The 12,819-nt window shown below is 43.9% G+C and overlaps 1 protein-coding gene across 1 annotated transcript; it reads right to left on the bottom strand.

The window, feature by feature from the left end:
* Positions 1-342: 342 nt before the first annotated feature.
* Positions 343-7,277, bottom strand: Zp4 (zona pellucida glycoprotein 4). The gene is made up of 12 exons (XM_052157725.1): positions 7,088-7,277; positions 6,724-6,845; positions 6,536-6,644; positions 5,444-5,602; positions 4,694-4,881; positions 4,095-4,192; positions 3,096-3,226; positions 2,635-2,824; positions 2,409-2,556; positions 2,053-2,131; positions 753-863; positions 343-449 (listed from the first exon to the last, which is right to left on the bottom strand). Exons 1-12 carry the CDS (start codon positions 7,275-7,277, stop codon positions 343-345), a joined length of 1,632 nt encoding a protein of 543 aa, XP_052013685.1.
* Positions 7,278-12,819: the final 5,542 nt, after the last annotated feature.

Below are 12,819 nucleotides of genomic sequence, written 5' to 3'. Positions count from 1 at the left end.
TACCTGAGGACTAGTTTTCTCTGCTTGTTTTTTTTTTTTTTGTGCCAGAGTCTTATCTCAAGCTTATAAAGCTTGGTCAATCAATATGTGTTAGGTATGTATATGTAACCCCCCTTGAATTATGTTCTACAAATCATTGCCTTGCCTAGCTAGGAGTGTTAAAATAAGACAGCACATTACTCTTTGCTTGAGTGAGATGAAATGCTCTTCCCTAAAAGAGAAAGGAGTGATGCTCAGATAGCTGAAGAGTAGTCAGATAGAATCAAGACTATCTTTCAAATGACAAACTCATCCCATGCTGGCAATGTAGTCAGTTTTATTGACACTCTTGGCTTGGGCTATTCATCTCCATTTTCTGATGGCCAAGTAGAAAACCACCAAGACTCCAATGATGATCACAGTTGCAGAAAGTCCCATTACCCACAGAACAGGAGAATCCATGGGGGTGCCTGTGGAGTGCAAAGGTGGGTTAGTATATGCCGGAAGAGCCAAGCCACTCTAGATCTTGACAGAGTAAGTAATCTGCAGAAATGGTGATTTCTTTTACAGGAAAATACACACTGAGCAGAAGGAACAGGGCAAGAAAGCGACCTTTAAGGATAAGGTGAGTAATAGTGTCTTGCTGTGTAGCACAGGTTGCCCTTGACTGAATAGTCATCCTCGTGCCACAGCTTTCCAAGTGCTAAGATTACAAGCATGCAAGATTGTAATTAGCTAGAAAATAGCTAGCAATTTGATATCTGTCCACTCACTTGAGTGTCTACGAAGCGTGTCTGCAGGATCCTTGGCTTGGAGGAGGATCACTGGGCCTTTGCTAGATATGTTGGTGGTATTCTGAAAATAAAGCTCAGATTTTCTTCTTCCTGGTGGACAGATGAGAGTTTATAATTTATTGCAAATTTTCAGTTGTATATACGAGCCAAAGGTGGTGGGGGTAAGGTACAAAGGCAAGCGCCTTGAGGCACACATCTAGATACCAAACTGTAAAAACCTGGTTGTATGTTAATATAAACCCAACCAAGTCTAAGATTTTCTATTTATCTCTACAAAAGTGTTATTTTGGTTTCACCAAAATTTTGACATAATCACATTCAATGACCATCCGGACTCCTCAGACACTCCACACACCTATCATCCTCTCCTATAAAGGAGAACATGGACAGCAGCATTCAGTTATCTTTATATTCCATAGATGGCATGTTTAAACAGGAAATAAAGACACAGCAACTAAATGATCTGGAAAAAGTCAATCTATTGACTTTACAAATGAGAATAATGGGCATGATTAGAATTGGTTTGAATTGGTAGAAAAGTTGATTTTTCCTTAAACACTTAAGAATTCAAGAAACAACGATTCTGAGACTAGTCTAGTGAGAATGGATCAAGTAGAAGCATCTACAAATATAAGGTTGCCTGGGTCTAGCCAACTGGAGATCATACTGCATATTTATGGTTTGTCTACCTGTATACCTTCAGGGCATATTGAGTAAGTAATCTGCAGAAATGGTGATTTCTTTTGTAGGAAAATGCACACTGAACAGAAGGAACAGGGCAAGAAAGCAACCTTTAAGGATAAGGGGAGTAATAGTGTCTTGCTATGTAGCACAGGTTGCCCTTGACTGAGCAGTCAACCTCCTGAAAACTTTTATTCAGGTAGGTTCAGACCATCTACTTTTGAGATCAGGCAAAATGTAAAAGAGGGAAAAGTTGACATGTGGCTGAGGAAATAGGTCAGCCAGTAAAGTGCTTCCTTTGCAAACATGAAGACTGGAGTTGGACCCCAGAACCCATATTTTAAAAGTCTGGATCTGATGCTGTATACTTTTTAATTCAGCTAGATGTTAGGTCATGGTTGGCTTCTGGCTTAATCAAATTTTGTATAAGTTGAATTGTATTTTGTGTTTTGTTTGCTTGTTTGTTTTTTAAACCTGCAATCTGGTCAGCTCTGGAATCGTTATAAATAAGATGATTCCTTAGTTTGATGACTGAGGCTAACATGGTAGGACTTCGGGATTCACCTATGTTTGAGGTGTAGCCAGCTTAGATACTCACTCCTAGAAGCAGGACAGATTATCATGCAGGGTGGCATCCCAGCAGGCTGGCAGACTGATGCACTGCAGTGCAGGTACACCTGGTGTTGATAAACAAATGTCACGTTATAGACATCTTCCATATTAGACATCTTCCAACTACATACCTCATCTCTCCAACAAGTTGAGAAAGTGTTAAGAGCATGTGCCTAAATTATGCCACAATTATCATGAAGAACCAGAGTACAGCTGACAGGTGTGACTCATGTTCTTGGTACCGCCTGAAACTATCCTCAGCACCATGAGCCAATGTCAAAGGTCAAAGAGCCACCTTACAGAGGTGGTGGGACTTTAAGGGTACAGAAGGAGATACCATACCTGTCCACCCAAAACCTGCTTTTCCCTTACGGCACTCATGAAGCTGAAGGTAGAGATGCTGAAGCGCTGGTGATGAAACGGAAAGGGACCTGATGCTTTCTGGACAGGGATCCGTTTGGTCTGATAGTTGTCTCCAGTATATGGGCATCTAAGTCAAGAGACACAGTAGTAAGAATATGCTTATTTGGGAGACCCACTCATATAGATCCATGGGGGACCCACTTACCCCTTCACCAGGATTGGCCATTGTGGTTGATGAAAAGGATTAGAGCCAGGTGTGGCCCAACATTCGTCTAGCAGCAGACCCAATGAGGGGTCTGTTCTGTGAAGGATGGAGACCTCCACATAAATAGGATCCTGGAGGAATTTTACCAGTGGGTAGGCATCAGAACCATAGTAAGAGCCAAAGCTTTGATCTGCACAAAGAAAACTAGAATCAAAGTAGGGCTAGGGAATAACTTAGCAGTAAAATATCTGTATACATATGAGGACCTGAACTTGACCTTCAAAACTCATGTAAAAGGACCAGGCTTGATGCTCTGTGCTCACAACCCTAGAGCTGGCAAAGCAGAGACAAACTTTAAGCCAATGAGATTTTCTGCCTCAGGAAACAAGGTCCAGCTGAGGTTGTTCTCCTATTGACAGTCTTAGACTTCAGGCTGCAGTTAGTAAGTATGAAGATCTTACCCTTGGCAATCTGAAGTTCCAGAGAGAGGGGCCCAGCCTGGGTCTTAGGAAGGGGTGGTGGGAGAGTCAACACTTGCATGTTAATTGGGGATGTGTTGCTGAGAATGGAGTAAGTACAGCTGACTCTGAGCCTGTGGCGGGGAAAACAAGATTTTAGTAGCCAGGGTGTGCTGGCCACACCTGCTGATTTTCACTCCTGAGGATCAAGCAATGGGCATTTTTCAAGTCCATACACACACACACACACACACACACACACACACACATCTGTGTATTGTATATATATACACACACATATATGTATATATATATATACACACATATACACATACACACATGTATATATACACATATATATAGCAGAGGTGATTTCTGCCCTTAGAGTTATTTTCCTGTTGTCACTGTGTATATAGGTCCAGGATGAGTCGGTGAGAAACACTACAAGTGTACTGCAGGAGATGGATGACTAGTGCAATGTAGGTGAACTTCTTCCCAGTGAGGGGATATGAAGTATGAAAATGGCATCAAGAAGGCCAGGTGAAAGGTGCCCATGGAGGCTCTCAATTCAAGGATGAGCCTAGGATTGGAGAAGCTGAAACCATTAAGCAATCAGAGAGGAAAGGAACATAGGAGCCATATCACAGGAAGGTAATAACAGTAGCAGTACTTTTTGTTTGACCTACAGAAGAGAAGCTCAAGTCTGAGATTTGGCAAAGTTGGGTCTGAAAGCCACTGTTTTGGTCACAGTCTAGACAAGGAAAAAAGGCTCAGATGAGAAACAAATTCCCATAATGTAGAAAACAGAAAGTATGAGACCGAGATTGAATTGGGAACAGCAACCCAGGTGATCTTAAACAGTAGCGTACATGAGTAGCAACCATGGTAGCAGGAAGATTCATCTACAACTGAGAAGTGGTCTCCTGTGGGTTCAGTTCACCTCAGGATTCTTGCCTTATGAGAAAAAGGACTTCTGGCCTCTCAGGTCAAAACTGACTCTACCTGAAGTTGCTGTCTCGGGTAATAGAGCTTCTGCCCCAAGCTTGCACATCCCGAATGGCCACTAGCTCATTTTCATACACAGCCTTGTCCCCAGTGATCTGTGTAATGGATAAAGAAATGCCTGTTACTTCAATCTGTTGGCTAAATACTGCATACATGTTGCCTGGACCAAGTTCTTAGTTTTGCCCTATTCTGTATTCTAGTGTTTGGTCCCTACAGAGAGGCAGGAGGATCTGGTTGTGAATTGCTTAGAAAAGTATGGCGCATGCTTGATGCAGAACTGAGGAATAAGATGATTTAAGTACTGAGACGAGGCGAGTGGACCACCTGAATGCATCCTCCTGAGTATCCTAGATCCCAGAAGTGTAACTTGCTCCTTATATTTACTTACTCCCTGTAGAATGGTAGAATCACAACAGAGTCATTTGCTGAATGCCCACAGAAGTGTTCACCCTCTAAGCATGGCCTTTTGTTCTAGAGAGGTTCTAGATATCAGGCAATGGTCAGGACTGTTCTTCATGACTGTAATATCTCAACTTTTCCTCTCCCAATCACGAGGGCACTGCTTCCACCCCAGTACCCCAAGGTGCTCTTCTTACCCGCTGTGTGGTCCCACAGGAAGTAAATGGAAATTGGAACAGGACAAAGGTGGGTGTCGTCATCACAGGATCACACCCGGTGTTGTTGCTGTAGACCAAGCGGAGTGAGTCCAAGCGCAGGGGCGGCGAGGTGGCATTCCTGGACACAGCGATGGAAAAGCGGCCCTCCCTGGTGCAACGGGAGGTCACTGGGACGCCAGAGATTGGTGAGAGCAGGTCATTCCTGAGACAGAGCCAGGTGGGTCGCAGGCTAACAACCTAGTTGCTTCAGATACCCCCACAGCAAAGTTGGAGTTCCCACTGATGGGAACGGGCTCCTAATGACCACTTGCTTGCCGGGGCAAGAGAGGGAATACCTGCCTTGTTTTACTGCTTAGAACTGGGCTGTCAGTGTTGAATATACTAGGAAACCTTCATGCTTGTTATGGGGTCTGTGAAAACTCATCCCTTGAGGAGGATTCTCTCTAAACACAATCTTAGACTATCAGCCACTGCGGTGGCTGTTTCTTGGGAAAACGAATTAGTTTTTAAGTACCTGCCACAGAGACTTAATTTCCTAATGTTCCTGTAGGTTTCTTCTGTGTTAGAATGGGAAAGGCTATTGAAAGTTCTAGATCTAGGCAGCAATGCTCACCTACCAGCAACCAGTTGCTTTGTATTTACATTCTGCATAAAGCTTTTCCTGCTCTGGTCTCACCCAGAAGTCACTAAGCCCCTTTCTCAGCTGATTTCAGAGATGGAAGCATGCACCTGTGTTTCCATAGTAACAGGAATCCGCCTCTTCCTCTTCAGAGCTGTAGCAGCAGCCCGCCTCTTCACAGTCTCCTCTGGAGATGGGCAAGGGAGCACAGGGAAGCCTCTCCTTTACTGGCACAGGACTGCACACTTCATCACTTGGTGCATCTAGGGCTGAATATTAAGAATGGGAAGAGGAGCTCAAGCTGGGTAGCAAGGTGGTTTGTCAGTCTACCATCTTGTCACACACAGAGCCTGGGCTTAGAACTCCAGAACATCCAGACAGCCTCAAAAGCCTGTTGACCCTGTTCATCTGCAGATTAAATCCCAGAGGGAGGTCAATGTTAAGTCACCTTGTCAAAATGGTCTCAAAATGGACCCCTCCTGAGGAGAGCAGTCTCTCAGCATGTTGTAGGGCAGTGAGGCTCTTCACATGCCTTCCAGTGACCAACTTTCTGGCTCCTTAGAGAGACTTATCAAGCTGGGCCAAGGGTTAGAGATACTGCAGGAGCTTTTTAAATCATAGAACTCCCAAAAGATTTTGAGTTTAGCCCATGACTCATTTGGTCTCATCACCCACCCCTGATATGTTTTGGGAAACCAGGTAGAGGGAAGAAAAGACTTGAGTTTTAATCTGTTCTAATCATGAGTAAAGGGTTCTCAGACCACCAGGGAAGAAGTCCTTAGGGTTTCCTAGTTAAATAATCAAGTGTCCCCAGCTGGGGGTGGGAGACTGCAGGCTGAGATGGCTTCTCTAGCTGTTTCCTATTGCTAGCTTGAGTTCTCTGCTCTTTCCCGCTGTGTTAATTCTCCTTTGAATTCTAACTTTGCAAATCGCAGGTGAAGCTGCTTGGTGGGAGTCTCCCGGTGAGAGGAGTGGCAAAACCTACAGCCCTGGGAGCTGGAAAGTAAGGTGCCAAGGTGGAACCACACCCAGCCTCAGCTACAGTTTTCCTACAGTCAGTTTTCCTAAGGTCTGACCTGGAAGGAGGGAAGAGTTGAAAAACGTCCTTCTTAACCATCAGTTGCTGGTGCTACCCAGAGGAGGCAGCAGTGGCTCAAGAGTACCTTCTAGGCAAGATCCCCCGGAGCCCTAATGCTTTCTACACTTACCCTGAAGATCCAAAGGGCACTTAAGCAGTCTCCCTCTTGTTCCTGTTGTATTTCCAGCTACATCTACCTCTTGCACACCAACCATCATGACATAGTGGGAGCCCTGAAGAGATTAGCAACAGTAATCAGTGTGGCTGAGGGTAAGAGGGATCCTTTGTCTCTTCTGGCCAGGGTCTACTTACCTCCAAAGTGACATAGCAGCCACTGTAGGTGGCTTCCAACACCAGAAAGCTCTCAGGACTGTCCATCACCCACGTACCACAGTCAGAGTCATTCTTAAGCCTGTGTGGCAGCCCTTGGCTATCTAGGTCAGGTGGAACATGAAAAGCATAGGGATTAATCATCCGTCACATCATCCATCAGTGGACAATCAGCCCCATCACTTGAGCCCAAGGAACTTCCATCATTCAGAACAATACAAGAGAAAGTAGGTTTGGAAGTAGCAGTTTTGACCATTCATTCTGTAGACAGGGTTTGTGGAGATTTTAAAAGGAGGAGTGTTGAGAGAGATGTTTAAGGGTAGGTATCTCAATAAGTCTGACTTACCCCAAGCTGTTAGCACAGGACTCTCTGCCTCCAGGCTGAGATTCACAGTAAATCGGAAGCTTTGTAAGCTACAGTGGAGCACACCTGGCAACTCAGTCACATGCTGGCCACTCAAAGGAGGACAGAACAGGAAACACAGTAAGATGCTTGGCAGATGCCACAGAGTGCTCCTTAGAGCCTGCCTCACCATCCTTTCTTCTTCACTAGCCCACATCAGCTGAGAGAATGCTTTGTATATATATGAAGGCTTGGTTTGGGGCAAATATCTTTACAGCCTGCAGGTGGAGGGACTTTGAAAAGCGTGATTTCTTTCTTCTGGGAGCACAGTATACAGATGCTTCCCATTACATATTATAATTTCCTGGTATTCAGAGTTGGGTTGACTTGTTCCTTTTGGCCAAAGGCAGGTCTTTTGGGTTAGCTATATGTAGAGCTTATTCTATCAGCTTGTCTTTAGAGGACAAAGACTGACTGTCTTCTAGAATTTTGCATATTAGAGTGGGGATCCTAGCTACAGTGGCCAGGCGAATGATAAATAACAAGGACTGGGAACTGAACAGGTTACCTTTCTTCATTTTGGGTTTTCTATCTGGAGAAAAAAAAAAGTGAGGATAGTCCTGACATTACTATCAGGGGGAGCTTAGACAATGTCTTTGGTTGATATTAAATTCTTTAAGCACCTTTCTTCCTTTCTCCTTTGGTTTAAACTTTCATAGGAAGTCATTTTGCAGTTGTCTTAAAATCCCAAGATCACTTAAACCTGATTCCTGAGTCAAGTTGGTTTAGAACTTTGCCCTGGCATTCAGAGAGTTGCTATTGGTTCTGTAATCTGTCATCCCAGCTCTCTGGACATGGAAGGCGGGAAACAAAACAACAACAAAAACAACAACAACAACAACAAAAATTCAAGGTCATATTTGGCTACATATCAAATTGGGTTCTTGTTTGGTCTATATAAGAGCCATCTTAAAAAACAAAAACAAAAACAAAAACAAAAACAAAAGCCATCCACAAACTATGGAGGGAAAATTAGAGGATTATGTGAGCCCAGTTAGTAGACAGGGAATACGGACAGGAATCCATCTGTTTTCCTGGTGAAAACAGTGAGGAGTTATCTGAGGGAAGATGGAAGTACCTCTGTGGGTTTTCTTTTCAACAAGCCAGAATAAAGGGCCATCCCGAGAGTTACTTAGAAGGGATGACTCCATCAATGGGCTCTTCTTGCTTTCCCCTCTCTCTGACAGGGTGGTGCTCAGAGGATGTGATGTTAGGACCTATTTTGTGGTGTAGCCATTGTTCCTTTCTGCCTTTGTCTCTGCTATCCTGTTTGCCCTCATCCTTGCTGTGATGACTACCAGGGATGCACGTCCATCTTTCCCTGTCTTGGGATCAGGAGGCCAGCTAGTTAGCCTGTCTTCTATAGGAATGTTTGTTTATATTAATCTCAATCTCTATCTCTGTCTTTCTATCTCTCAAGAGAAAAAGACGGTAAGAAAGAAAAGAGTAAATGAAACGATAAAAGAAGTGGGAGCTGAAATTCAAACTTTGTGGTGAGGATTGATGATGGCGTGTTTGGATGCATGTCTTCCCTCATCTCCTAAGCTCAGCTCCTCACATGGGTGGACATGACTTTGCAGATGACAGCAAGTCTGAGCACTATCAACCAGTGAGGTGTCTCTCAGCGTTCCTTCTATTGTCGTAAAAGTAGTCAATTATCATGGCTTCTAAATGTGACATCTAAAACACGCACAGGAAGTGAAAGACCCTTAACTCTAGAGAGTTTAAGCAGCTTACATTATGGTTCCTATAGACATAGTGAGCATTTCCTGCCCACTATTATTTCTGAAAGCCTTTGGTGAATTCTTCCTCTACTCTCCTGTGTAAGACAAGGAGGACAGAGCAAAAAAGCTGGATGGCTAGACCAATGGCATCTGGATAGGCCTTTGATTGGTAGGTGTTACTACAACATGGCTAAACTCGTCATGTGGTTGTGGGTGGTAATAGATGATTTTCTATGTATTTTCCAAACAATCATAGACTCTCTTTGTGTTCTTTATTATTTTCTTAAAATCAAACAGATCTCTCCATGCCACTGAGTTTTGAGAATGACATGCCATTTTCCTGAGTACAAAGTCTATTTGATGCTAGAGGACAAATAGAGATATAATGTTTAATACGTCAGATGGCACATGTGTGTGGGGGGAGGAAGGGGGATTTGTAATTTCTTTCTGTGTTAGCGTTAAGGCTGTCCTAATAAGTACATCTCCTGGGAGATTGAGAACAACAGTTTGTTGGCATGCAGCACGGGACACTCGGAGGATAAGCTTTTGGTATCTTCAGAGCCACAGGAGAAGTCGCTTCACTCTTCCAGCTTCCCCTAGCTGCCAGCAGTCTTTAGCTCTAGGTCCTTGAAGACCTGGTGCTCTCATCTCTGGTTCCACATGTCATACTCCTTTGGTGTCTTCATTCAGTCCTCTATCTGAGTCTGTCTCTAAGTCCAAATGGCCTTTAAAAAAATGTGGTCATTGGTCATAATGGATTAAGATCTACCACAATGATTTCAGGCTTTGTATGGATATGTGTAAAGACCCTACTTCCAAATAAGGAAGTCCATGTTCTAAGACCCTGGGCTTAGGATTCAACCCATCTTCATGGAGGGTGGAGCTATTGTACAAACTATGAGATCTTGAAGACTTGTCAACATATATCAGGTAAGCTAATCTTTTAAACCAGATAGATGTCAGAGTGAGAGAAATTAAGAAAAAAAAAGTGCCATTTCTTTGTTAAAATCCCCTTCCTTGCCTTGACTGCACTGAAGGGATTATCATTTATTTTCCTTTTGAGGGTGGGGACTAGTTTTGTACTCAGTGGCTACTGAGTAGGTTGGGACTAATGCTAGTGGTTAGTAATTTAGGATAGTTTAAGGACAGGGAGTTTGGGGAAAAGGTGGCCATTGCCTATGCTTACAGAAACCACTGCATTTTCTAACAGTTGCTCTGAACTAGCTGGAGTTAGTCAGATGTCTAAGGGCATCTGATATATCAGATGCCTTATATTGATCCATCTTGTTCTCAAAATGTGCCAGTTTGAACCATGTTGTGGCCTTGTTTGTTTGGTCACATGCCTTTGTATATTCAATCTTTATGGCCTGCTAGTAGCTTTTACCATAATTTGTCCCGTTTTTATCTTTCCCTTGGGACACAGGTTTAAAAGGTCCATCCCTGAGATCAAAGCACCAGGACTACTTGGGGACTTATTAAAAATGCAAAATTTGACCCTTATTTCAGGTGATTCAAATAGGAGCCGGGATAGCTTGGGGCTGGGTGTTGTAACTGCAGGGCTTCCAGGTGATCTGGATCCTACTCCACGTGCAGGAAATGCTGCAGATGGCATGGGTGGGCAGAAATTCCTGCAGGCCTCACCTTGGAAGCCTCCCAGCCCCTCCCCCAACTCACACAGGAGGTGGCTCCTGCTGGGTCAGTTTTTCTTCTCAGAGTCTCTTCCCTTTGTTTTCACCCTTCACTAACCTCATGTACTAAGACAGTATTGGTTAAATAAGTAAACAATTTTCTCCTAAGTTTTCACTTTTAATCAAATGGAACATTTCATAAACAAAACAATCCAGCAACAAAACACCATTGTGGGCTGGGAGTGTAGTTCCTTTGATAGGTGGCTGGCCTTGCATGCTCGAGGTCCCTTGTTTGATCTCCAGTACTACCTATACTGGGTATAGGGATGCACACTTGTCTTTGCATCACACCAGAGTTGGAGGTAGGAATCAGAAGTTAAGGTTCACCTTAGGCTACATAAAGTGTTGGAGTCTGGAGGAGACTACAGAAGTTTAAAAACAAAGCATACAGAACAAGCACACAAACCGAATGATGCTGGAGTGTGCTTGTGCTTTGCACACTTACAAGGACAAGCTGCTTCCTCCTGGTGTGGACACTGAGCGTGTGCACACAGGACCATGCTATTTCTTGTTCACAACATTTTCTGTCTAAGACAGTCTCTTCAGAGCTTTGGTCTCTCTAGGAACCCAATGAGGCTGGCCCACAGCACGCAGCCTGTGGAGTCTGGATCCTGCTGCTTTCAGGCGCAAACCATTCTATGACCGGAGTCCAGGGCAGCCGAGCTTCATTATTACATGTAATATTGCATATTACAGTATGGGTGTACCTGAGAGCTTTCGTAAGTAAGTCAGTGCAGGTCTGCTACCCAAGATCCACATACTCTTATCCTTTTTCCTTATCGGCTCTCTAAACATTTATTATATAAATAAGAATAAGTAAAACACCTTCACCACATTTTAATTTTGTTTTCTGAATTTCTTGCATTTATCTTATCAATTTAAAATTTGATTAAGCCTTGAAAACAGAAAAGTATTAATCATTACATTTAGTTTATACCTAGAGTTGAATTACTCTCCCATTTTCTATGCTCTCTGTGATGACCTATCTCCCAACCCTTTGTTTTGGCTCATTTTTCTTCCTGAAATATGCCCTTTAACAATATTTCAGTAAGACCTTTGGGCCCCAAACTCTTTGGAATCCCTAGGGCCCCCGACGGGACTCACCGTGGACAAAGTGTAAAGCAGTACGCTGACAGATGCTGAGGAGACACGCCTGCCTTAGCTCTTAGGCCTGCAGCTGGGAGGGGGGACTTCCAGTTCAGAGCGCCTTGGAGAGCTTTCCTAGTAAGGGTCTTTCCTGGGGGCTGGCTAGGGCCTCTTCTAGGCTCCTTTGCTGAACGGCAGCCCACACCTGCGTCTTGCCTTCTGTGCATGCTTAAACTACAGTAGGCAGACCTCCAGGAAGGATGGAAAGCCTCACAAGGGCAAATTTAGCTAACAGCTGCAGAAAACTCTCCCGTGGATCTGATGGGAATTGGTCACGGCACTGGGTAATGAATGAATCCAATCTGTGTAAGAGACTGGGATCATGCTTGTTAGAGTTCCCCCCCCCCCCCCCACACACACACACTGTCAAGGCTCTGGCAGGGATTTAACATAGCATTTTCAAAATGTCATTAGTGAAAAATTATTAATAATACAAAACACTTTTGAAGGGCCAAGGCAATCATTCTCACTTTCCAAAGGACAGTTCTCAAAGGTCCCCTTGGCTTCCTCTTTCAGCAGAAATGAAGAAGTGGACAGGAGGAGCAGGTCTCGCCCTCTCTTTCCAAGCTACATCCTGACACTGACATTTCCTCTCAGGTTGGGTTGGGCTGCTGTGTGACATACAAAGTGTTTCTCTGCACTCAAGGAAATACAAGACTTAAGTCCTTTGAGATAAAAAAGGTGTGTGTGGGTATGCATGTACATGTGCTCACATGTGTTTGGGAACGTGCATGGATTCTATTGCTCCTGCACAGTATGTCTTTGCATGTCAGCGGATGCCAGAGTGCTCAGCCATCGCTGTGTCCCTCAGGTATGCTCTGCCTTGTTTTTATTGAAAGGCTTTCTCACTGGCCAGGGATTTGCTAAGTAAGCTATGGTGGACGGGCAGGGAATACTTGTGATTTGTGCTCTCCAGCTCTCTAGTTTGGGGTTAATTCCTAGCATTTTTATATGTTCTAGGTGCAAACGTAGGGCTTTATGCTTGCAAGACAAGCAATATACTGACTGGGCTATCGTGCCAGTTTCAGGAATGGCTCCTTGGTTGAGAATTGTAAGCTTTGAAGATAGATTTGTTTTATTTTTAACAAGATTTGCCTTTGATAAACACGGTTGTGAT

Source organism: Apodemus sylvaticus, chromosome 14, assembly GCF_947179515.1.
Source record: "Apodemus sylvaticus chromosome 14, mApoSyl1.1, whole genome shotgun sequence".
In the NCBI taxonomy this organism is placed as follows: domain Eukaryota; kingdom Metazoa; phylum Chordata; class Mammalia; order Rodentia; family Muridae; genus Apodemus; species Apodemus sylvaticus.
Note: the sequence above shows the minus strand (reverse complement) of the source record. Positions and strands in the feature narration are given on the sequence as shown.